Genomic DNA, 26836 nt, shown 5'->3' with positions numbered 1-26836 from the left:
CGGACTCTTATCTGGGAGAACGGTGTTTGATTCCCCGCTCCTCCACTTGCAGCTGCTGGAATGGCCTTGTGTCAGCCAGAGCTCTCTTATCTGGGAGAACGGTGTTTGATTCCCCACTCCTCCACTTGCAGCTGCTGGAATGGCCTTGTGTCAGCCAGAGCTCTCTTATCTGGGAGAACCGGGTTTGATTCCCCACTCCTCCACTTGCAGCTGCTGGAATGGCCTTGGGCCAGCCAGAGCTCTCTTATCTGGGAGAACCGGGTTTGATTCCCCGCTCCTCCACTTGCAGCTGCTGGAATGGCCTTGGGTCAGCCATAGCTCTCGCAGGAGTTGTCTTTGAAAGGGCAGCTTCTGGGAGAGCTCTCTCAGCCCCACCCACCTCACAGGGTGTCTGTTATGGGAGAGGAAGATAAAGGAGATCGTAAGCCGCTCTGAGATTCGGAGCAGAGGGCGGGATATAAATCCAATGTCGTCGTCTTCTTCTTACATTGTAATATGTAATGAAACAATTATACACCTCATGGCCCGGCTGCTAACAGGCCACGGACCAGGACCAGTCCATGGCCCAGGGGTTGGGGACCTCTTCCCTTAAATACCTTGGAGACAGTCTCCCCCCTCAGACATATGGAATTCTGCGAGATTTTTCCAAAGGAGGGAAGAAGAAATTGGGGAAGAAAAACACAGTTGTGACTTTGATGAGAGGTCACAGGGTACAGTAAGTTGTACTTAAGAGAAGTAGTCTCATCACTGAACCATAAAGATATCCATCCAATCCTATCGACTGTGAGGTATTTTTTAGAACCAGAGCTCTTTTTTTGGGGGGAGGGGTAGAAAAAGTCCAGCAAGAACTCATTTGCATATTAGGCCACACACCCCTGACATCACCATTGTTCCACACAGGGCTTTTTAGGAAGAAAAAGCCCAGCATGAACTCATTTGCATATTAAACCACACCCCGACACCACCATTGTTCCACACAGGCTTTTTAAAAAGAAAAAGTCCAGAAGGGGTTCATTTGCATATTAGGCCACACCCTCTGATGCCAAGCCAGCCAGAACCTGTTCCTGCTCAAAAAAAGCCCTGTTTAAAATCAAAATTTGCCCAACGTTTTTCAGAGCTTTCTTTTCTCAGCAGCTGCATGGGCTTGAAGCTTATTTTTAAAAATGAGTGAAAACAGGGATTGTCACGATTCTGTACATTCTACTGCATGTGCCATCATGAAATAATGACTCTTGCGGTCTTGGCTGGGGGAAAGAGCTGGGGCTCTGCAGGCTTCCAGATTAGATCTCAACGCTGAAGGTGATCTTCTTAAAGAGAAAATAACTTTCTCAGGGGAACTTCGCTTCTCTATGCAAGACGGTAAAGATTTCTGGACGCTAAAATTAGGGCAAGTAACGTGTGCAGGGGTGCCGCGACATTTATGCCTGATCTTCAAGAGATACGCTGGTTCTGCGGGGATGTCAGAAGCAGCAGGAATATTAAGATGTAAGATGCAGAGTGTCTGGTGGGTGTGACTGCGCAGGACTATTTTTCTGCTCAACGGAAATGCAGAAGCATTAGCTAACCAGTTCTAGTGGGAGCAGCACAAGGCACAAGCACGTTTTTTTTTCAAGGAATATGTCTTAGTTATGAGCTGTTAAGATTGGCATAGAACAGGGGTGGTCAAACTGCAGCTCGAAAGCCACATGTGGCTCTTTCACACATATTGTGTAGCTCTCGAAGCCCCCACTGCCCTGTCCAGCCAACTCGGAAAAGGCATTTGTCTCTTCCAATTGCTTTTTTAAATCCAAGTCAGAGGCTTGGAGAATGCATTTAAAGTTGCTTTCTTTCCACCTCTCCCTCCCTTCCTGTTCTCAAACATGTGACAATCATGTCTTGCAGCTCTCAAACATCTTGACGTTTGTTCTCCGTGGCTCTTACTTTGTTTGGCTACCCCAGGATAGAAACTTACAAGGGATGCTTTTCAGTTGCTGCAATTCACAAATATAAGCAGCTGGCCAGAATAACGCTTTTTTTTTTTTTTTAATGGAAGAAGACTGGGCTGCATTGTTCCAGAAATGATACGACAGAAAATCTGTAACCCACAGTTGGTTCTTTCAATTCCTACAGCATCTATCCAGGAGACAAATCACTGTCTTCTATGATTACCAGAGAAGGAAAGCAACAGCAGTTGTTAACCAAATGCCTGTGACTGAACCTCGTTTTGTGTCGCTTTTGATTGCAGCTGTTTCCCCATAATCTCCATTTAATCCCAATGATGTCAGAGTACAAGGCAATATTTTGCAGCCAACTCCAGAAAAATTGTGGAAGAATACACATTTGAGATTACACAAGATAACACCGCTTATGCCTAGAGAGAAGGTCAAACATTCAATTTGGGCCACGAGAGATAACGGTCCTGCCGGTTACCTAACAGAGAATTATGTGCTGCAGCCTACAGATCACGAGAAAAGTCTGCAAGCGCGTCTGTCTCTCTCAAGCCAGGCACCCCTCTCTTCTCTTCCCAGGGATCAAGAAGATGCACAGATACTCTTAACGAATCTGAAAACTGTGCAAATTAAATTTACAATTTGAAATTTTAATTTGGAACTTAATGTATTATTGGATAATCCTCAATTTGATAACTTAGTTAAAGTTAATATTAGTATATGTTTGAATGATGGTATAACTTTTTAAGGTTCTGGTTATTAGAAATTTGAGATTGTAATACTAACATATGCAAATATGTGGGTGATTGTGAGACCAATTAAGTGAAAGAAGCATTAAGTCTGGAGCTGTTCTTCTTCTTTTTTTTAGAATAATGACCAGAATTTTTCTGTCAAGAAGCGATGAGGATCTAAGAACATGGTAACGAAAAATGATGAAATTGAGATCTGGAAATTGTGTTTAAGTATTCTGTAAGATCACAGAATTCTCTCTCAGGCGTGGCCAGCGGTAGCTCTCCAGATGTTTTTTGCCTACAACTCCCATCAGCCCTAGCCAGCATGGCCAATGGCCGGGGCTGATGGGAGTTGTAGGCAAAAAAAAAAAAACACCTGGAGAGCTACCATTGGCCACCCCTGTTCTATCTTATTAATGCCTTTCGAAGGTTAGGTTTGTAATTTTTAAACGTTTCATTACTTCCACGTATTGTGAAGTAACTTTCCCCCTTTTTGTTTTTCTCTGCATTGGTCTTTTCTAACATGGAACGAGGAAGCTATTATTCCAAGTACAAAACGATCTTGTAAACTTTTCTTCTTTGTAAACCTAATAAAACTTTAAACATGGAACGAGGACGCCGATACGGGCCTCTAACAAGAAAAATTAGCAAACGATCCACCATGCCGCTCGACAACCACCAGGGAGTGCCGCTGACCGATGTGCAGACCGTGATTTACGGCAGGCTTCGCCTTTCACAAGTATCAAGCTGTTGGAACCCGCCCAGAAGCAAACCTGCGTCTGCTTGAAGAGCACCTTGAAGGGAACTGTGCGGCATGCCAGCAATTCCTTCCAGATCATCCAGAGGAAGCCGGCATGAGCCGAAAAGAGGGCGAACGGAGGACTGCGATTGGCCTGCCGAGCTGACACGGCCTCCCGGCACCTGACCTTGGGAAAGGGCACTTCTAACACCCTTGTGCATAACAATGGCCCACGATTCCGAAAGTTTACACTCCCCCGTTTGCTGCCGACTGGAAGTTTCTTTCTCCTCTGCTTCTGCTATTTGCAGAGACGTCAAGTTGCCCGGTGGCAACCATAAAAGTCGTTCAGCAGAGGAATCAGCTGTCTGGGGAGGTGGTGAGCTTGCTCTCAATGGCAGTCTTCAAGCAAGGACCGGACAAACACTTGTCAGTGATATTTGAGGCCGGGGGAGGCCAAACTGTGGCTCGGGAGCACATGTGGCTCTTTCACGCATATTGTGTGGCTCTCGAAACCCCCGCTGCACCGTTAGCTGGCTTGGAGAAGGCATTTCTCTCTTTACATCGCTTTGCCAAGCCAGCCAGCAGCTTGGAGAATCCATTTAAAATTAAAAGTTGTTTTCATTCTGCCTCTCCCTCCCTTCCTCCCCCATCTATTTGCCTTCCTTCCTGCCTGCTCTCAAACAACTGATGTTCATGTCTTGCGGCTCTCAGACATCTGACATTTTTTCTTTGTGGCTCTTACATCAAGCAAGAAGAAGAAGAATTGCAAATTTATACCCCGCCCTTCTCTCTGAATCAGAGACTCAGAGCCGCTTACAATCTCCTTTATCTTCTTCGCCCACAACAGACACCCTGTGAGGTGGGTGGGGCTGAGAGGGCTCTCACAGCAGCTGCCCTTTCAAGGACAACCTCTGCCAGAGCTCTGGCTGACCCAAGGCCATTCCAGCAGCTGCAAGTGGAGGAGTGGGGAATCAAACCCTGTGAGGTGGGTGGGGCTGGAGAGAGCTCCCACAGCAGCTGCCCTTTCAAGGACAACCTCTGCCAGAGCTATGGCTGACCCAAGGCCATTCCAGCAGGTGCAAGTGGAGGAGTGGGGAATCAAACCCTGTGAGGTGGGTGGGGCTGGAGAGGGCTCTCACAGCAGCTGCCCTTTCAAGGACAACCTCTGCCAGAGCTATGGCTGACCCAAGGCCATTCCAGCAGGTGCAAGTGGAGGAGTGGGGAATCGAACCCGGTTCTCCCAGATAAGTGTCCGTTCACTTCACCACTACACCAAACTGGCTCTCAGTTTGGCCAAGTTTTGGCCAGTTTGGCCACCCCTGCTGTAGGCTGATCCTGCACTGAATTGGGTCTGTGTGCCCCTTCTGACTTTATGATTCTCTGCCGTCCTCCAACTCAGCCTATGGACCAGTAAGGGGACTCGGTGCTCATGCCGTTCCTCCCCTCACTCCACAGCCACTAACTAATTAATTACGATATGACAGTGGGTATCGCATAGCCAGAAGATCCACAGATCATCTGACAGCCTGAAACTGTAGCTCTTTTTGTGGGGAGCTGTGTTTATTTTGGGGGGGCTGAGAGAACTGTGACAGACCCAAGGTCATCCTCTTGCCTTCAAGGGGAGGAGTGGGGAATCGAACCTGGTTCTCCAGATTAGAGTCTGCCTCTCTACAGCCACTGAAGGCCATCATTCGAGAGACTCTCTTCTACCCTTCAGCTTGAACAGCCAGTCTTTCTCCCCAGCCCTTCAACCACTACCCACTGCAGGCAATTTCCCATTCCCTTTCCAGATCTGGTTGAAACGTGCAGGGGGATGATCAGGTAGTGCAGTCAGCCAGGTGGCAGATTCCAATTCTGAACCCTCATTTGCATAAAAACACTCCACGGTGCAGAGCCAGTTTGCTGTAGTGGTTAAGTGCGCGGACTCGTATCTGGGAGAACCGGGTTTGATTCCCCACTCAACTTGCACCTGCTGGAATGGCCTTGGGTCAACCATAGCTCTGACAGAGGTTGTCCTTGAAAGGGCAGCTGCTGTGAGAGCTCTCTCAGCCCCACCCACCTCACAGGGTGTCTGTTGTGGGGGAGGAAGGTAAAGGAGATTGTGAGCCGCTCTGAGACTCTTCGGAGTGGAGGGCGGGATATAAATCCAATACCTTCATCTACCTCACAGGGTGTCTGTTGTGGGGGAGGAAGGGAAAGGAGATTGTGAGCCGCTCTGAGACTCTTCGGAGTGGAGGGCGGGATATAAATCCAATACCTTCATCTACCTCACAGGGTGTCTGTTGTGGGGGAGGAAGGGAAAGGAGACTGTGAGCCGCTCTGAGACTCTTCGGAGTGGAGGGCGGGATATAAATCCAATACCTTCATCTACCTCACAGGGTGTCTGTTGTGGGGGAGGAAGGTAAAGGAGATTGTGAGCCGCTCTGAGACTCTTCGGAGTGGAGGGCGGGATATAAACCCAATATCTTCATCTACCTCACAGGGTGTCTGTTGTGAGGGGGGAGGAAGTTAAAGGAGATTGTGAGCCGCTCTGAGACTTCGGAGTGGAGGGCGGGATATAAATCCAATATCTTCATCTACCTCACAGGGTGTGGGGGGGAGGGAAGGTAAAGGAGATTGTGAGACACTCTCTTCGGAGTGGAGGGCGGGATATAAATCCAACATCTTCATCTACCTCACAGGGTGTCTGTTGTGGGGGAGGGGAAGGTAAAGGAGATTGTGAGCTGCTCTGAGACTCTCCAGAGTGGAGGGCAGGATATAAATCCAATATCTTCATCTACCTCACAGGGTGTCTGTTGTGGTGGAGGAAGGGAAAAGAGATTGTGAGCCGCTCTGAGACTCTGTCCTTGAAAGGGCAGCTGCTGTGAGAGCCCTCTCCAGGGTGTCTGTTGTGGCGGGGGGGGGGGGGGGAAGGTAAAGGAGATTGTGAGCCGCTCTGACTCTTCGGAGTGGAGGGCGGGTTAAAAATCCAGTATCTTCTTCAGTAGGGGAAAAAGGTTATACCCCCCCTTTCCTCTCTTGCCTTTTTATTTGCAGGGAGTTTTAAACAGAGGGAAACATTTCATAATGCAATCCTCCAGCTGTAGCCCGTTTCACCACCTCAGCATTTCAGCACCTCATCTGCATTTCATTCCCGGATGGTGCATTAATCAGACTTCAGATAACTCAGTATTCACTTGACCCTGTTTTGGATTTTGACCACAAGGAAGGTGCAAGAGGAGCTGCAGGCAGGATTAAGGCCTTCTCCCCCTCTCCCCCAAGAAGAAAGGTCTAAGGTCATTCAGTAAACTGCATAACAGAATGGGGCTTCGACCGTAACCTACTAAACCAGGGGGGCCAAACTGCAGCTCAGGAGCCACATGTGGCTCGTTCACAGGTATTGTGTGACTCTTAGGCCACTCCTATTCTTTCAATCTGATCTACCTCACAAGGTTGCTGTGAGGATTATAGGAAAGGGGGGGAAAAGCATGCACCTTGGTTGTTGGGTTGCCAAATCCAGGTTGGGAAACCCCTGGAGATTTGGGGGTGGAGCCTAGGGAGGACAGGGACAGCCATCAAGACCACCCCGCAAAATATCAGTTTTCTCCAGAAGAACCGATCTCTGTAGCCCAACCTCCAAAACCTGCATTTCCCCCCCAGGGGAGCTGATCTCTGTAGTCTGAAGCTGTTGCTGTAATTCCGGGGGATCCCCAGGTCCCACCTGGAGGCTGGCATCCTTTCTTGTCAGCATATTAAAAACGTGGCAGGTCATTCGTTCCCGCCCCCTTCCCAGAAAAGATCTAAGCCGTGCTTTTTTGGTAGAAAAAGCCCAGCAGGAACTCCTTTGCATATTAGGCCACACCCCCTGATGTTACCATTGTTCCACAGGGCAATTTGTAGGAAAAGCCCAGCAGACATCTATTTGCATATTAGGCCACACCCCCTGACAACAAGCCTGCTGGAACTGCGTTCCTGCTCAAAAAAAGCCCTGGCCACGCTCATCTACCCAAACGCATTTTAATGCCTCTCATTGCATTAACCATTCTTCTCCCTCCCTCCCCTTGCAATTTCACTAACCATGGCGAGAACAGGAGAAATGACCACTTCTGCTCCTCGAGGTCACCTCTAAGCACAGCCACAGCTCCAGCAATGAAAGGGAAAAAGAGCACCGCTGGGAAGGCAATCAAAAAGGGGCGGAGATTCCCTCGCCCGCTCCGTCTCAGTTTGGCACCTGGGCAATGTAGTCCACGGCTCTTGGATTTTGCGCAAAACGAAGCGCAAACTTGGTCTCGTAAAACTACAACTCCCAGCAGGCATCAGGCGCCACCTTCCCCGCCCGGCCTGACGACAGTTTGACAAACAGCGCTAAAGCGGACGAGTTCTTCCCACCTGCGCATGCTCGCAATATAACAGCGAGAGGGAGGAGAAATCACGAAAAACCGAGCGTTCGGGCTTTGACGTAGAGAATCACGCGCTTCTTGGCGAGGAGGGCGACATTGGCGCATGCGCAGAAGCGCACCGGCCTCTTCTGTGGAATCTATGGAGGCGCCAGGGTTTTTTTTCTTGCGCATGCGCAATACCATTCTGGCACTAATTTTTGTGAGCGCTTGTGCGTCTAAAGAAAAAATTTTAAACTTCCCATAAAACTTACTGGGGAAATTTCCTTTTCGCGCCCCAAGTATGAACCTGAGGTAAAAGCCCTTGAAAGCCATTATTATGCATCTATAGGGAAGAAGCACGTCACCATCTCGAAACGTGAAAAGTATATAAATATATTGAACGAAAATTTACAAACCTCGCCTTTTTTCATCAGGGCCACCAAGGCTGTTCACTTTAATTAAATAAATTAAAAACAAAACAAAACACGAGACCGGAAGTGTTACTAAAAGCCGCCTCGAGCCCCCCCTTTTTTTTTTTTTAAAGCGCTCGGGCGGGAATCCTTCCCCGCGCACGCGCACCTCGAGTGGGCGGAGTCAGGGCCGCTGTATTCCTCCAGCCCCGAGAGGCGGCTTCTGCGGTTGCCAGGCGACGAGAGGGAAGCGCGCGGCGGTGACGCCTAACGGAAAAAAACGGCCGCTTGCAGGAGAAGGGTGAGAGAGCGGAGGGGCGGCGGGAGAGGGGCCGGGGCGGGGCGCCGCACTAGCTCGTCTCTTTCTCTTATTTTCTCGGTCTGCTTTCTTCTCCGACCGCCTGGCCTGGAGGGTTGGCGGGTGGACGGAGCGTTCCCCCGGAGAAGCTGCGTTTTCTCGGCTGGAGGCCGGCTGCAAGCCCGGGAGGTCTCCCGGCCCCACCTGGAGGTTTCAAACCCCGGAAATGGCCCACGGGAAAGAAGAGAATACCAAAAACAAACGGTGAACGAATTGCTAACGCGGTTCTCTAATGTGAACAATCAGTATGTCATTATCAGGTATTTATAAACAAGACTTCCAGAGTTGTGTGTGTATACAAACAAAAACACACACATATACACAGAAAACAATGTCGTAATAAGGTATTTATAAACAAGACTTCCAGATTCCTGTGTGTAAACATACAAAAACACACACATATACACAGAAAATAATATGTCATAATAAGGTATTTATAAACAAGACTTCCAGATTCCTGTGTGTATACATACAAAAACACACATATACACAAAAACAATCAATATGTCATAATGAGGTATTTATAAAGAAGACTTCTAGATTTGTGTGTGTATACATACAAGAACACACACATATACACAAAAACAATATGTCATTTATAAACAAGACTTCCAGATTCCTGCGTGTAAACATACAAAAACACACACATATACACAGAAAATAATATGTCATAATAAGGTATTTATAAACAAGACTTCCAGATTCCTGTGTGTATACATACAAAAACACACATATACACAAAAACAATCAATATGGCATAATGAGGTATTTATAAAGAAGACTTCCAGATTTGTGTGTGTATACATACAAGAACACACACATATACACAAAAACAATATGTCGTAATAAGGCATTTATAAACAAGACTTCCAGATTCCTGTGTGTATACATACAAAAACACACATATACACAGAAAATCTCTCTCTCTCTCTCTGCTTGGCTTCGCGAACGAAGATTTAAGAAGGGTGCAGTAGTCCATGTCTGCTGCAGGCTCGCTGATGGCTGACAAGACCAATGCGGGACAGGCAGATCCGGCCACAGTGGCTGCAGGGAAAAGTCTGATTTAGGGTTGGTGCTGTAGCAGTGCGATTCTTCCTCAATCTCCTTTTGTCCTCAAGACCAGAAAATAATATGTCATAATAAGGTATTTATAAACAAGACTTCCAGATTCCTGTGTGTATACATACAAAAACACACATATACACAAAAGCAATATGTCATAATGAGGTATTTATAAACAAGACTTCCAGATTCCTGTGTGTGTATACATACAAAAACACACATATACACAAAAACAATATGTCTTAATGAGGTATTTATAAACAAGACTTCCAGATTCGTGTGTGTATACATACAAGAACACACACATACACAAAAACAATATATCGTAATAAGGTATTTATAAACAAGACTTCCAGATTCCTGTGTGTATACATACAAAAACACACACATATACACAGAAAACAATATGTCATAATGAGGTACTTATAAAAAAGACTTTCAGATTCGTGTGTGTATACATACAAAAACACACATATACACAAAAACAATAAGTCATAATGAGGTATTTATAAACATGTTTCCAGATTCGTGTGTGTATACATATAAGAACACACACGATTTCACAAAAACAATATGTCGTAATAAGGTATTTATAAACAAGACTTCCAGATTCCTGTGTGTATACATACAAAACCACACACACATATACAAAAACAATTGGTATGTCATGAGGTATTTATAAACAAGACTTCCAGATTTATACCCACGCATACACTCGCACACACACACACACATACACAAAGCACACAAAACAAAGTCTCTGAAGTTCATTCAGTATAGAAGTCTAGCAAAAAGATTTATCCAGATGAAACACAAAGATTGACTTAAAGTCAATTTCTCATTTAAAGTTCTCGTGCTGTGAGAATAATCATCATTTCATAAACTTTCAAACGGTTGAACTTGGAACATTGAAAAGATGATTTCGAAGACTTTGTTTTGGAGATATATAGTGAATGAATTTGGGAGTCTTGTTTATAAATACTTTACAAAACCAGGTCTTCAAAAATGTATTTTCAGTGTTCCAAGTTCAATGGTTTGAAAGTTTATGACATGATAATTACAGCACAAGCAGTTTGAGAAAGCTGAATCTAAGCCAGTCTTTGTGTTTCAACTGATCAAATCTTTTTGCTAGACTTATATATTGAATGAACTTAAGAGACTTTGGGGTTGTTTTATCTATCTTTCTACACACACACACACACACACATATAAATTTAAATAATTTTAAATTGTAGTTTTATTGGTTAAATTGTAAAAATGTATGTTGTTAGCCGCCCTGAGTCCGCTTGCGGAGAGGGCGGGATAAAAATTTAAAGTAATAAATAAATAATATATTATACAGGCCTCAGATTCAGCAGGAGCTCACAGAAGCGCAGCAGGAGCTCCTGAACCCTTCTGATAGTTCCCCCTCTTCCTTCCTACCTACCTTGTCCATTGAATAGTAGGTGCAGCTGCTTAACAATCCCTGGATTAGGAGAGGGGGCAGCCAGCCAGCCATCAGGGGATTTGCCCTCATTAACCCCTGGAGAAGCCCGCGCCACCCTTTCTCCACTTCTTATGTGATTTTGGGCAACTTGCTGGCCTTTTGACGGCGGGGGACAGCCCAGAAGAGCCCTAGGCAAGCGAGGCCTGCTTGGGCTGGACCTCTAGCCAGCCCAAGCAGGCCTAATTTACCCGGGGGTCTCTTTTCTTGCATTGGGTTGCTTTTGGCTGGTGGTGGTGGGGGCAACATATGCTAATGAGTTCCGCCACCTATTTTTCTTCAAAATGACCCCTGTGTATGTGTGTGTGTGTGTGTGTATATATATATATAAATCCTTTATTATTACCTACTGATAACATCAGGAAAATCTGTTAGTAGTTTGTTCATGGTTTATTTTTGTAGTATTACCTACCTGGAGGTTGAGAACCCTAATGTTCACCCCCATGTGTTAAAGTTGCCCATCTGGGGAGGGGGTGCGTGTCTGACTATTCTATTTGGGTTTATGTGTGGCCCATCCTACTCAAAAAGCCCATCCTACTCAGAGAGCACATTGCACTAAAGTCAATCGGGATTTGAAATGTGTTTTCAGACTTGCTTTCACTGACTTTGGATAACGCACTTTCCGACTAGAAGTTAAGCAAGGTGATATGAGCGCCATCTTTAAGTACCTGAAGGGCTCTCGTATAGAGGATGGCACGGAATTGTTTTCTGTTGCCCCAGAAGGTTGGACCAGAACCCAATGGGTTGAAATTAAATCAGAATAGTTTTTGGTGAAACATGAGGAAGAATTTCCTGACCGTTAGAGTGGAACAGGCTTCCTCGGGAGGTGGTGGGCTTTCCTTCTTTGGAGGTTTTTAAACAGAGGCTAGATGGCCCTCTGACAGCAATGAAGAACCTGTGAATTTAGGGCACCTGTGAACTTAGGGTATTTGTGACTTTCCTGCATTATGCATGGGGTTGGATTTGACGACCTTGGAGGTCCATTCCAACTATAATTCTATTATTCTAAGGTTGGCCCTGGTTTGTTCTTGGATGGGAGACCACCAGGGAAGTTCAGGGTTGCTATGCAGAGGCAGGCATCTCTCAACATCCCGTGCCTTGAAAAACCTATGCGATGCCACAAGTCAGTTTCAGTTTGACAGCATTTTCCACCACCAAGCTTTCATGGACCCTTCTTCAAAGGTACATAGTAAGTAACTCACTAGGCAGGTGCTTGTATGTGAGGCTTTTATTGGAAGAAGAAGAAGATATTGGATTTATATCCCGCCCTCCACTCCGAAGAGTCTCAGAGCGGCTCACAATCTCCTTTCCCTTCCTCCCTCACAACAGACACCCTGTGAGGTAGATGAAAATATTGGATTTATATCCCGCCCTCCACTCCGAAGAGTCTCAGAGCGGCTCACAATCTCCTTTACCTTCCTCCCCCACAACAGACACCCTGTGAGGTAGATGAAGATATTGGATTTATATCCCGCCCTCCACTCCGAAGAGTCTCAGAGTGGCTCACAATCTCCTTTACCTTCCTCCCTCACAACAGACATCCTGTGAGGTGGGTGGGGCTGGAGAGGGCTCTCCCAGCAGCTGCCCTTTCAAGGACAACCTCTGCCAGAGCTATGGCTGACCCAAGGCCATTCTAGCAGATGCAAGTGGAGGAGTGGGGAATCAAACCCGGTGCTCGCAGATAAGAGTCCGCACACTTAACCACTACACCAAAATTAATGATATATGTAATATTGTTACGTGTGTATTTATGCAAGGATCTGACGAAGCAAGCTCTGGTCCATGAACATTATTATTATTATTAGTTTATTTCTATTCCGCCCCTTCCCCCTTTTGGGGGGCTCAGAGCGGAGGACAACAATTTAAATTAAAATCACAATAAAATCATAATAAAAAACAAATTCAACATTCAGTAAGTGCGGTAAGTTAGTTCAGCAAGGTGATATGAAGCAAGATGGCATAGCTCCACAATACAGTGATGCAGTGGGCCGTAAAGGCGTAGGGGGAGGCCAGCCGATCTAATAGATAGATGCCCGCTGCCTCATCCAAAGACCTGGCAGAACAGCTCTGTTTTACAGGCCCTACAAAAGGCCAGTAGGCCAGGTAGGGCCCGGATCTCTATTGGGAGCTGATTCCACCAGGTCGGGGCCAGGACCAAGAAAGTCCCAGCCTTGGTAGAGGCAAGACGGGCATCCCTTGAGCCGGGGACTGTCAGAAGATCCTGGGAGGCCGAACGAAGCGACCTCCGGGGCGTATATGGAAGGAGACGGTCCCTTGCATTTATTGCATTTATGCTGCAATGAAAAAAATGTTCTTAGTCTAAGATGTCTCAAGACAGCAGACTTTAAGAAGTGTATCCTAATGTACAGTTACTTGACTGTATTGATTTCAGTGGGCTTCCACTGGATTAACTGTGCCTAAGATTGCACTCTTCCTCAGCTACCCTTCTGGAACATAAATGTTTTTGTCTGTTTTAACTCTCTCAAAAAGCTGTTGCTAAAACAAATAACTGGTAAACAGCATGCAGGCTGTGCCGCTGGGTGAAAGAGTAGCTTTTGTGCAAGAGTTTTTTTTGGATGAAGTTGGATCCCAGTGTGACTCACTGGAATTTAAAAACAAACAAACACAAATGACATCAGGATTCGTAATAAATACTCTTCAAGGAGGAGACTCTTGGGTGATTGGGATTCAAGCCTGATGGAAGAGCATTTGGTTGCTTTCTGTTCCTCCCTCCTTTCGTACTGCTAATGCAACAGGTGGATATAAAACAATTAGCTGAGATTGCGAATATATTAGTTTGTGATGGAGGGAATCAAAGAGAAAAAAAACCTTTGATCTGTGTCTTATGCATCAGTCCTAAATGGAAATCAGATTCTATGATTTCAGCTGTGTTTATTTCATGATACATTTTAGTGTAAGTTGCAGCTCTTGGAAATAAATGCCTTTGCTTTTTGAGTACCCTTAAGAGTGTAATCTGAAATTGTGACAACTTTTCTGACTCACATAGAGTGCATACCACCCTCCACAACCTCTCTCAGGTGCAGGATTGCTCTTCACTCAGATACTGAATGGAGCTTTTGGGGCTGGGGACTCAAACTGTTTTATTCACATGTTGCCTCCATTTATTCATATCCCAAAACATTCATACATACATACATATATATATATATATACACACACACACACACACACACAGAGAGAGAGTGTGAGTGTGTGTTTCTCTTCCTCAGACACGTAGCCCACAGAGTTAAAAAAAAAAACCAAGGAGTTAATGTTACGGACTCAGGCCCTTAGCCTGAGTAGCTGAGAAACAGGCTTGCAGCGATTGCCTGGAACATTGCCCAAGCAACGGCAAAGTATCCTTTGGAGGTTTGCTCAGCAGAAAATCACTTCAGGATTTTTAGTCTTAGCCAGGGGGTCTTTGAGAGAATACCAGTCTGAAGTGAAGACAGTGGGCTTAGGCCGGGCAGTTGTAAAACTAACTGGACAAGGGGCTGAGAGCGGCCAGAGTGGCTGAGCTCCTTGTGGCAGACAGAGCTGAGTGGACTCTGTCTGGAAAAGGGAGTTTTCAGACGGTTTGAAACTCTCTGAGGGAGATTTTGCCAGCGCATCAGGCAATCTCCAAGTACAAACGAGATCACACAATTACACACTGAGTGAAGAACTGGATTCTGGGGGTCAGCAGAGGTACACAAGACTCAGACCAGAGGACTAGCTGTGGGGCTGAGACACATCGGTATTGAGGGTTGCAAGTGTTGGAAGATAGCTATTGTGGAAGGGTCTGTGAGGGAGAATACTGACACCAGTCAGGAGTTCTCTATGTGTGTGTGGAAGAGTGATTGAAGTTTGTTATTTATATGATTTGGCACTGCCGAAGCTAGGGCTTAAACAACTGAAGGAACAGCATTCTGAGTGCCCATAAGGCACAGCCTGTGTGAAGTAGAATCCAGTGGGATTCTGAAACTTGCCTGGTTTATTGTTTATTTTTAAGATCTTCTGCCAAAGTCTTGTTATATTTTTACCTCAGCCTGAAAAAGTCTCTACTCTCTGTAATTATTTTATTCTGCCAACCAGCTGCCAACTGATTTGCCTTTTAATATTGAACAGTTATAATCGATATTATTTCATCCCCCTCCTTGCCTTTTGTCACCTAAGAAATATTTTGTGGTTTTTGCCTTTAAAACCATGTGGTGCCAATTATTAAGAGTTCTGACAGGATTTCTGTGAGTCGGACTGAGGGAAGGTGACCGGGGAGAAATTTAAAGCGGTCGCCCTCCTGAGTAAAGCCTCTGACTGGCTTCCTCACAGTGACTTGCAGGTGACACTGAAGAAAGCAGTTACAAAGTTTCTTTTCAATTGAACTTTTGAACTGTTTCCTTAGTCCGGCATTTGGGATTCTTTGTTACAAATTGACTGTTTTCATTCAGCTTTAACCTGCTGTTCTCCACAGCTTCACTCACTCCGCATCCTCAGACTGTTGTCTTCAACTCCCTCAACTGCCGTTTTCAACTGTCACTCTCACTAACATTCTGTCAGGTCCATTGGCTGCTCTTAGGGAGAGGCAGAACCTAATGTGTCCGTCACAAGAATTATTGTAACCATTCGAATGTTTAGCTGAGAGATCTCTCGAGCGTTAAATTCTCAAACATTTAACAATGTTTAAAGCCCTATATGGCCTGGGACCTGCCTACCTGAAGGACCGTCTCTCCCCACATGTTCCCCAGAGAGTACTGAGGTCTGGGACTCAAAACCTTCTCACCATCCCCGGGCCTAAGGAAGTCCGTCTTAAGACAACTAGAGACAGGGCCTTTTCCACAATGGCCCCTACATGGTGGAACCAGCTGCCGGAAGAGGTGAGGGCCCTGCGGGACCTTGCTCAGTTCCGCAGGGCCTGTAAGACAACCCTCTTCCGGCTAGCTTACGCCTGACTGGGAAATAAATGTAGCTTATTAGACTTCTGTGAATCATACTGTATAGATGTGATGTTAAGATTTTAAGGTTTAGGTTTTAAATGTTCTGACTTTTTAAATGTTTATATTTGTAATAATATTTTAAACTCTGTTTGTATTGTTTGCTGTGAGCCGCCCTGAGCCATTTTATGGGAAGGGCGGGATATAAGTCATAGAATGAATGAATGAATGAATGAATAAATAAATAAATACATGTCTTTTCAAGGGGGTACATCAACCCAGGCTACAAAGTTTGACGGCCTTGGGAAATACTGTACTATAAGTAGGGCTTTTTTTTGTAGAAAAAGTCCAGCAGGGACTCATTTGCATATTAGGCCACACACCTTGACATTACCATTGTTTTGCACAGGGATTTTTTTGTAGAAAAAGCAGAGCTTCCTTTGCCCAGTTTCCTGGATCCCATGGGAAAAAAATACAAAGAAAGCACCTTTGAGACTGAGTGCAAATGCTTTCAGTTTTTTTTTTTTAATCTTTCATTGTGTTTGTCTATATCCTTTATAAAGTTTATATCTCTGCTGCCTAATCTTCAGAAGGTACACACACGGCCCGGCCCAACAGGGTCACATTTATGTCAGCTCCAGCCCTCATAGCAATGAGTTCGATACCCCTAGTCTACAGTTAAGAGTTGGTGCGGAGGTAGTGGTTAAGAGCGTTGGACTGCACCTGGGAAGAACTGGGTTCATGGTCCCTCACTCTGCCAGGAGGAACTCTGGGTAATATCGGACCAGTCATTCTCTCTGACTGCAGTGTTTTAGTAAAGCGAAGGGAAGGGTGTTGTGTATGCTGTCCTGAACTCTGTGGAGGAACAGCAGGATGGAAAATACTTTTAAACATGTAGTGCTTACAGAGTGAGCTTTCTTTGTAGAAGCAAAATGTCTTTGAACTGGGTTTGTTTTTTTGTAAATGAAATGGTTCCAGGCTTCAGTAGTTAACAGCTTTTCCTTTGCCTTCCCCGTTTTTGTGGTTGTCTCTGTGAGCTGGGGTGTGTTGTCCTTGAAACTGAACAACTCTCGGTGAGTTGCTCTAGTTTACTGTGAAGTTACTTTTTCGCATTGCCTTTTGAGAAACTGAACCAGTATCTGAAGTCTACAGATCCCTCCATGATGCTTTAAGTGAATGTTAAGTCACTTTAGCCTGCATAATTGCTTGGGATTTGCATCATGAATTTTCATTAGGCCCAAAGGATTTGGCAATAACCAAGGCTAGACTAAACTGGCAAGTCCAATATTCTTTTGAGATGCTGAAAAGAGGCCAAGATGAGGATGGAGGCAGGGAAGAACTGTTTTTAGAAGGCTGTCTGTTGAGAGCGTCCCATGTCAATACGTTTACCAGTCTCTTAAAACAAGTGTAAGGTCAAGCCCTGTGGCGGATTTTTTTTAGCTTCTTCTGTAGCGTGAACCGCTATGCATACAGGAACAAAATACCGTAGTCCTCTGTTTTCTGCATGGAACATCATAAAAGGAGTGTGAAGAGTGTGGTGTGTACCTGATCATATGACGCTTTTCGAGTATTGCATATGTATAAAGATACTGATACGTTGTGTGATCCGAAGTGACTTTATAAGCTCCAGTAAGTTCAATAATAAAAAGGCAAAGGTAGTCCCCTGTGCAAGCACCAGTCGTTTCCGACTCTGGGGTGACGTCGCATCACGACGTTTCGATGGCAGACTTTTTATGGGGTATTTTGCCTTTGCCTTCCCCAGTCATCTACACTTTCCCCCCAGCAAGCTGGGGACTGATTTCACCGCCCTCGGAAGGATGGAAGGCCGAGTCAGCCTTGAGCCGGCAACCTGAACCCAGCTTCCGCCAGGATTGAACTCGGGTCATGAGCAGAGAGCTTGGACTGCAGTACTGCAGCTTTACCGCTCTGCGCCATGGAGCTCATATGAGGGTCAGCAATACCTGCTTCAAATGAAATGTATATAGGATTGCAGCCTTTATGTAAGGATTCGTTTGCAAGGTCCGTTCTCTTAATTGGAACATTTTGTTATGTGCCGTACGTTCAGAAATACAACTAAAACAATAATGGAAAATAAGGAGTAGTTGTTTGTAGTCTTTGGCGTTGATGGGACTGTGAGATTTTATGCTAAAGTCAGGCACTATGACTTTCGTCTGTTCAAAGCTTGCAGGGTGACGTTTTTAAATGCTGCTTGTGTTCTTCCACCTATCTAGGTTTGAACTGACCTATACAGCAGCCCTCTTTAACATTAGAAAAACTAGACACACGCACCAGTTAAACCTGTGAATTTAAAGCTGCAGGGGTTTTTTGAATTTATAGTTCCAACCAGAAATTAATTCTGCTGAAGTTGGAAACAACAGGACACAAAACTGTAGAGCCAGTTTTTAGATACCTGCTTCAAGATTTTTTTTTTTTGCGCTGCTCAGCACTATTGAAGTAATCTTTAACTCAAATTGCAGGAAATACTTGACATTCCATTCTAACAATATCCAGCAGAGAATATTAAAGCAATATTAAGTTTCACATACCTGAAGCAAAATACTCTCACAGCATCTTAGGTGCTTGCGTTTTCTGGAACACACAGAATTACAGACTAATATTTCATTTTGCTCAGTCTAAAATGAGAGCCCAATTTTAATTCTATCTCCAAAAATGTAGCGAACTGCAGGGAAAAATAATGCATTTGAATATTGTGTTTTTAATGTAGTCTAAACTTTTAGCATCTTCTCTTGTAATGCTAATATTCTAGAATCTTCTGAACTTTTTAAAAAAGAGCTCCAGGCGCCCTAACAGAAATCGTATCGGGTTTCATGGAATATGAGATTGAATAGCTAGTAATGCTTTTTGTGCTGATGAAGTAAACCAGTGTGGTTCCATAGCGAATCTCTGTTGGCATGATACCATTAGGGTGTTGATATGGTGTTGTTTCTATAAAAACAAACTTATTATTAGTAGGACCCCCTGCTACAGAGACTCCTGTGCTCACCTGTATACCATTGTGCCAGTGCAATGTTACATTAATCAGCATAAGTGGCAAGACAGCAAATATTCCCTTGGTAGTCAGTGGAGAGTCCAAAATGCATCCTTACTCTGCTCTCCTCTCCCCACTAGTTCTATAGCTAATCTTGGCACTGCACCAGGAATATGATGAAAGGTCCAGCAAAGGAGCACTGCTAATGCTCATGATGCTTGGCACAAGGCTACGTCCTTTGTTCTGTGTCTGAAGAACTGTGCATACGTGTAGGGATTTAGGTGATGGGGTACCTGTGAAAAGACAATCGGTTCTAAGTGACTTCCAGTATGCCCATGCAAACGCTGGTTTAATGGCTGTCAATGTAGTGAGAACACAGAATCAGGCTTCCTTAGATGCCTTCCTTGATTGGTTGCAAAGTCTTGTGTTTTGTTTTGTTTTTAAAAAAAACTGTTTATTACAGTTTTAATAGAATAATAGAATGAACTTGCTTAATAGAATAAACCTCAGATGTTTGAGAGCTGAAAGACATTAACATCGGATGGCTGAGAGCTGCAAGGAGGGAAGGAAGGAAGGAAGATGTGTGGAAGGAGTAGGGAGGAGAGGTGAAAAGAAAGCAACTTTAAATGCATTCTCCAAGCCACCCACTGGCTTGGCTTGGAGAATTGATTTAAAGAGAGAAATGCCTTCTCCAAGTTGGCCAACAGTGTGGTGGGGGCTTCAAAAGCCACATAATATGTGTGGAAGAGCCACATGTGGCTCCTGAGCCACAGTTTGGCCACCGCTGGTTTATAAAATAAGCTTTTTACACCCATGGCAGCTTTTTGCTGTGAGGTATCTCTCAACTTTTGTCTGGATACAGACGAGCAGCTTTGGGTGCATGGGATGCGCCCCGAATCAGGCCGCTTCAAAATGAAGGGGATTATTCCCTGTCAGATCCTTCCTTGCGAGTTGCCCATATCCCACGGGGGGTGGGGGGCGTGCTTTGGCATGGTCAGGCAGCTGTTACATACCATCCCCTTAGCACGGTTTGGGTTTCTTTCCCCCCATTCATTTTAGTGGTCATGTTCATGTGCACTCATGTGCTCAGCTGATACTTAAAAAAAAAAATTCACATCGCCAATCCACCTCGCTTGCATGCGCCCATGTTCAGATGCCAGGAAAGGCGGATGGCGTGCAGCAGAAGAATTTGCTACCACTTCCTAAGTGGTACCTTTTTGAGCCTCCTCAGAGACGCTGGAAGACGGGGGTGAGTGCGGGAGCAGGACGGGAGGCAGATGTGCTTGTTTGAATTTGATTTTTTCATCTGTCTGCGAGCTGTCCCTGTGTCTGCTTAAAGTGCTCGTCTGGACCCAGCCGTAGAGGGGTAATCTGGGACAGGCTATTGGCTGTGGGGCACTGTGATGCCTAGAGTCCGGATAGAAACATGCGTCAGAATAGCTACAGCGAATTCCACCCTTGGAGCCCCCTCTCCTCCCGCTAAGCTTTTAACAATGCCTGCTGCATCTTTCCAATAAGCATCTCTCTGGCTTGATCCAGCGTGCTCTTCCTCTTTCTGCTCCTTTCTGAGATCGGGATGGGAAGAAGAGACGTGGAATGCTGATGTGCTAGTTTGTACGTAGTCAATCACCTATGTAGAGCACGGGAAGCTGTTTCCCCCTTGTATTATCATGGCACTGTTATTAATTTTTATTCATTTTTAAAATGTCTGTCCTGCTTTTCTCCCTGTTAGGTACCCGAAGTGGTTTTTTTTTTTTTTATCATGCTGTCCTCCAACAACAACCTTGTGAGGCAGGTGATGCCAAGGGTGTGCCACAGGCCCAAGATTACCCACTGAGGTTTCACAGCGAAGCAGTGATTCATTCTCAGTTACATATGAACATATGAAGCTGCCTTATGCTGAATCAGACCCTCGGTCCATCAAAGTCAGTATTGTCTACTCAGACTGGCAGCGGCTTTCCATGGTCTCAAGCTGAGGTTATTCACGCCTACTTGCCTGGACCCTTTTTAGTTGGAGATGCCGGGGATTGAACCTGGGACCTTCTGCAGATGCTTTACCACTGAGCCACAGCCCCATTCGTGGCTCTCCAGGGTCTCAAGCTAAGGTTTTTCACGCCTACTTGTCTGGACCCTTTTAGTTGGAGATGCCGGGGATTGAACCTGGGACCTTCTACTTCCCAAGCAGATGCTCTACCACTGAGCCACCATCCCTCCCCAAACATATTAACATATGAAGCTGCCTTCTACTGAATCAGACCCTCAGTCCATCAAAGTCAGTATTGTCTTCTCAGACTGGCAGCGGCTCTCCAGGGTCTCAGGCTGAGGTTTTTCATGCCTACTTGCCTGGACCCTTTTAGTTGGAGACGCTGGGGATTGAACCTGAGACCTTCTACTTCCCAAGCAGATGCTCTACCACTGAGCCACCATCCCTCCCCAAACATATTAACATATGAAGCTGCCTTCTACTGAATCAGACCCTGGGTCCATCAAAGTCAGTATTGTCTTCTCAGACTGGCAGCGGCTCTCCAGGGTCTCAGGCTGAGGTTTTTCATGCCTACTTGCCTGGACCCTTTTAGTTGGAGACGCTGGGGATTGAACCTGGGACCTTCTGCTTACCAAGCAGGTGCTCTACCACTGAGCCACAGTCCCTCCCAACAGACAGTTGTACTAGTTTGACACTGATCTCCTCTAGTGGAACCTTGGCAACATATTTTTCTTGCTTGACTTCCCCTCGCCTTCGTAGAACCTTCATGTTAGCACGCTTTCATGTCCTCCCTTCCGCTGTGCTGTATGGGAGAAGAAGAAGACATTGGATTTCTATCCCGCCCTCCACTTCTAAGAGTCTCAGAGTGGCTCACAATCTCCTTTATCTCCCTCCCCCACAACAGACACCCTGTGAGGTGGGTGAGGCTGGAGAGGGCTCTCACAGCAGCTGCCCTTTCAAGGACAACCTCTGCCAGAGCTCTGGCTGACCCAAGGCCATGCCAGCAGGTGCAAGTGGAGGAGTGGGGAATCAAACCCGGTTCTCCCTGATAAGAGTCCACACACAACCACTACACCAAACTGACTCTCTCTAATTGGTTTAAGAAAATCCCATATTCCAACTGGTTTTGTGTTTGTGGTTCAAGGGATATAGAAAGTACTGAACATGCTCTCTGGCATTGTACATTTTACTGTGGTATTCGTGCCGTTTGCTTAGATCCTCTTCTTGGAGAGCCAGTTTGGTGTAGTGGTGAAGTGTGCGGACTCTTATCTGGGAGAACCAGGTTTGATTCCCCACTCCTCCACTTGCACCTGCTAGCATGGCCTTGGGTCAGCCATAGCTCTGGCAGAGGTTGTCCTTGAAAGGGCAGCTGCTGTGAGAGCCCTCTCAGCCCCACCCACCTCACAGGGTGTCTGTTGTGGGGGAGGAAGGGAAAGGAGATCGTGAGCTGCTCTGAGACTCTTTGGAGTGGAGGGCAGGATATAAATCCAATATCTTCATCTACCTCACAGGGTGACTGTTGTGGGGGAGGAAGGTAAAGGAGATCGTGAGCCACTCTGAGACTCTTTGGAGTGGAGGGCGGGATATAAATCCAACATCTTCATCTACCTCACAGAGTGTCTGTTGTGGGGGAGGAAGTAAAAGGAGATCGTGAGCCACTCTGAGACTCTTCGGAGTGGAGGGCGGGATATAAATCCAATATCTTCATCTACCTCACAGGGTGTCTTGTGGAGGAGGAAGGGAAAGGAGATTGTGAGCCGCTCTGAGACTCTTCGGAGTGGAGAGCGGGATATAAATCCAATATCTTCATCTACCTCACAGGGTGTCTTGTGGAGGAGGAAGGGAAAGGAGATTGTGAGCCACTCTGAGACTCTTCGGAGTGGAGGGCGGGATATAAATCCAATATCTTCATCTACCTCACAGGGTGTCTGTTGTGGGGGAGGAAGGGAAAGGAGATTGTGAGCCGCTCTGAGACTCTTCGGAGTGGAGAGCGGGATATAAATCCAATATCTTCATCTACCTCACAGGGTGTCTGTTGTGGGGGAGGAAGGGAAAGGAGATTGTGAGCCGCTCTGAGACTCTTCGGAGTGGAGGGCGGGATATAAATCCAATTTCTTCTTCCTCTTCTTCCTCTTCTTCTTCTTTCTCTTCTTCTTCCTCTTCCTCCTCTTCTTCTTCTTCCTCTTCTTTTTCTTCCTCTTCCTCTTCTTCCTCTTCTTCTTCTTCCTCTTCCTCTTCTTCCTCTTCTTCTTCCTCTTCTTCTTCTCCTCCTCCTCCTCCTCCACCACCACCACCACGAAGGGCAATCTAATGGTGGTAAGACTCTCTTCCTATTGTCCACTCATCACCCTGAGATTATTGAGACTGTGGCTAATTATCTGTGCTGTGCTTCTAAGAGGAGAGGAATGTTTCAAATGTTGGGGTAACATATGTTTTCTCCCTTGCTGATTGTGCACATCTAGGCTGTTATGCCAAAAAAGATTGTTGTTGTAGTCTGACACTGTAACCTGAGATCCTTAACCTGGTGCCCATGGGTTCAGTGGTACCCACAGACACCTTTCCGGCTTCCTGCCAAGTGCTTTAGAAAGTAGTTGGAGCTTTGCCTGGCAGGGCTTCTGAATGGCCAATGGAGATCTAATTGGCTGTGCAGATTCTTTCAGTTGCTTTGGCATCCGCTGCCACCCCAGCGCAACGATCTTCCCTTCAGTCATGCAGTGAAGCTGTGTGCGTGCTAGAAAATATTTGTAATAAGATGTTCGTTTTTGAAAGGCATGCTGGTACACAGAGCTTGCGCCTGAAAGGTTGAAGAGTCGTGGTTTGTGTTGGGCATGGTCTCACTCCCTGACATTTTGTGGTTGAACTCACAGCAGCCACCTTGTGTCAGAATTCTAAAGGTGCCTGTAGGCTCAAGAAATTGGGGCGGGGGGGTCCCTGTTCTAACCAGTGTGTCTCACTGGCAGATCTTCTTCGTGGTCTCTGTGCATCACACCAATGGGAGAGGCGCCGGCGCCGATCACGATCAGTAACTTCAAAGCCGCGGATTTCCGCGCCCCCGCCCCGGTGCGCATGCGCAGGCACCCCTCCCCTGCGCATGCCCAACGGGGCAGGAGCGGACATCCCGCCAGTTCTCTTCTGACCGCCGCTGAGATCAGTCGATCTTTCCTTCGGTCGGTGGATTACTTGCTTCAGCCTTGCTGGTTTTCTTTCCAGTGCGGATTCTTCTAGCGTTATCGCTTTCCTTCATTTCGTGAGTGGGGTGGAGTGTTATTTTTGTTATTTTTCCTTGACTCCAGTATCCCTTTCCCTTCCCTTCCCTCTTCCCCCCCTCACCCTCCCCACGCTTTCGCGTATGGAAAAGCGCTGGGGCTTCTTCAAACGGTGCAGGCGGTGTGGCAGTAAGATCGCCCCTCCGGACGGCCATACCCTTTGTTTGCTGTGTTTAGGAGAGACACATAAACCGGACTCCTGCACCCATTGCGCGAGGTTTTCCAGACAAACCCGCAAAAACCGAGCGGCTCGTCTCGCGGCAGCCTTGGTCGAACAGGCGCTGTCTCCGAGGAATATGGCGTCATCAGAAAGCGCGCCAAAATCCTCGACGTCGGTGGTCGATACCGACAAAACCTCCCTCGATGCCGATCGCCCCCTGAAAAGAGCGGGCTCGGCTTCGTTATCAGAGACCTCGACACCAGCGAAGAGGTCTAAGGAGGATAAAGGAGCTTCTGCGGGGTCGAAGAAAAAGTCCGACAAACAGAAGCATAAGAAGGTTCCTGCGACCTCGTCACCGACATCGCCGCCCGATCTAACAACTCCAGTGTTACCGCCTTTAAAGTTGCTGGCCTCCCCGGCTCGGCATCGACCGACTGTGCCGCTCGAATCGATGTCGACGCAGATAGCGATCTCTTCCGACTCCGACCGAGATCTGGAATCGGCGCAACGTCTGGTGAGCGATGACAGCCCTTCGGACCTCACTCAGGAGGAGAAGGACAGCTCTCGAGATCGACCGGAGACGACTCCTCGGGATCGATCCCGCAGTGCGCAGAGAGTCTCCCCTCTAACACTGAAACGGGTGCCACATCCGGACCAGCTTAAGACATCCCAACGGGACCGATCCTGGAGTCCTCGGTATCGACGGGATCGTCGGTCATCGAAGGAGAGATCTCCGGAGGATCGATCTCCTAGGAGGCACCGAGAAGTTTCCCCACGACTGCGAACACCGCCACCGCTCTCGTGGGACCAAAGGCAATGGCAATACCTCTACGGGTCCTGCCCGATGCCGTCCATGTTTCGCTGGTTCCCTCCTCGTCAGCCTGATTGGGACCAACGTTCGGAAGCATCTTACCGTTCGAGGACATCGTACCGCCCCCCGAAGCGCAAAGCGTCGGCGTCGATGTCGAAGCCTCCGGCCGAGGAACCGGCAAAGAGGAAGAAGTCTCCTCCCACCGAAGAGACTGTGGCCCCGGAACCGATTCGCGATCGACCCGCTCAGTCAGACCAGTCGGAGTCCCCGGACTCACCGAGATCCTCCGAGGGCTCTATCCAAGAGGAGCAGCTGTCCTCAGAGGAGCTATCTCCCCCAAACAAGGTCGGAGAAGACCAGCCCATCTCCCCTTCGGAGGACTTAAAATCCTATGGGGAACTGATAAAAAGGATGGCTCAGTCTATATCTTTGTCGACCATTCAGCCTGTGCCTGTCGTTACCGATAGTGTATTCGACATCGTTCAGATGGATACATCGACGGCCGTAGCGCTTCCATTGACAACGGTGATGTTACACACTGCAAAAGCTTCATGGGACAAGCCTGCTTCCACCCCTATTACATCGCGCAGGCTTGATCACATGTACCGTATTCAAGAATCCTCAGCGGACTTTCTCTTCAATCACCCCCGACCCAATTCAATCGTAGTGGCTTCATCCTCCAAGGCCAGGAAGACCCACGCCACCCCTCCAGACAAGGAGGGTAAGAAGCTAGATGGTCTGGGGCGAAGATTTTACACGGCAGGAGCATTGGGCCTCAAGGTCGCCAATTACGCTGCCTGCATGGGGCGCTATCAATACGCCCTATGGGATCGTGTGTCCACCCTACTCCCAGGGCTTCCAGAACACTCCAGAAATGCCCTTAAGAAAATCCAGAACGAGGGCATGGCATTGGCCAAGCAGCAGTTAAACTCCGCTAAACACGCTGGGGATATAGGTGCCAAGACTCTTACTTCGGCTGTGACTCTTCGGAGACACTCATGGCTGAGGTCCACAGCCTTACAGGCCGACACCCAGGCTTATGTCGAGGACTTACCTTTCGATGGAAAGGGGCTATTCAGCGCCACCACCGATACGGTGCTCCAAGACATGGACAAAAGCATCCGTACCTCCAGGAATCTGGGGGTACCGGCGTCATCCAGGCAGCAAACCAAGCGTCCATGGTCCAAGGCATGGAGCAAGAAACCCTTCCAGAAGCAATCTGGGGACCAACAATGGCGGCCCAAGACCTCGGGCTCCTTCAGCAAGTCCCAGTACGGGGCTAAGGCCAAATACTCGCCTACCTCCTCCCAGTCTTCCAGGCAAAAGGGGAACAGGCCGGCTAAACAGGGCCTTTGACTCCCCCCCCTTCCTTTACCACACCCCCACCAATTCTTCAGACCACCCCCGCCTCTGGCCCTTTTTCCGAGCGTGGTCGTCCATAACAACAGACCACTGGGTGCTGTCGATAGTCCGGCTGGGCTATCTAATCGAATTTCTACAGGAGCCGAAGGCTCCAACATTCGTCTACACCACCCCGTCTCCCACCCTCCGAGAGGAGGTGAGGACTTTGCTCGAGAAGAAGGCCATAGAACCCGTTCCGCCAGACCAAGTCCGAATGGGGTTCTACTCCCGCTATTTTACCGTCCC

General features: G+C 47.0%; 2 protein-coding genes across 2 annotated transcripts in view; one reads left to right on the top strand and one right to left on the bottom strand.

Annotated features, from left to right (window-relative positions):
* The window catches only part of MDH1 (malate dehydrogenase 1), a 33959-nt gene extending 26179 nt beyond the window's left edge, over positions 1-7780 (bottom strand). Inside the window, exon 1 of the mRNA XM_060230654.1 lies at positions 7455-7780. Coding sequence (XP_060086637.1) covers positions 7455-7457 — 3 coding nt within the window. The 5' untranslated portion in view covers positions 7458-7780. The remainder of the gene's footprint in view (positions 1-7454) is intronic.
* Positions 7781-8404: 624 nt separating this feature from the next.
* The window catches only part of WDPCP (WD repeat containing planar cell polarity effector), a 326846-nt gene continuing 308414 nt past the window's right edge, over positions 8405-26836 (top strand). Inside the window, exon 1 of the mRNA XM_060257471.1 lies at positions 8405-8467. The gene's annotated coding sequence lies outside the window, so the exon portion shown is untranslated. The remainder of the gene's footprint in view (positions 8468-26836) is intronic.

Source organism: Heteronotia binoei, chromosome 1 (genome assembly GCF_032191835.1).
Source record: "Heteronotia binoei isolate CCM8104 ecotype False Entrance Well chromosome 1, APGP_CSIRO_Hbin_v1, whole genome shotgun sequence".
Classification (NCBI taxonomy): domain Eukaryota; kingdom Metazoa; phylum Chordata; class Lepidosauria; order Squamata; family Gekkonidae; genus Heteronotia; species Heteronotia binoei.
This window is presented reverse-complemented; position numbering and strand designations above follow the sequence as displayed.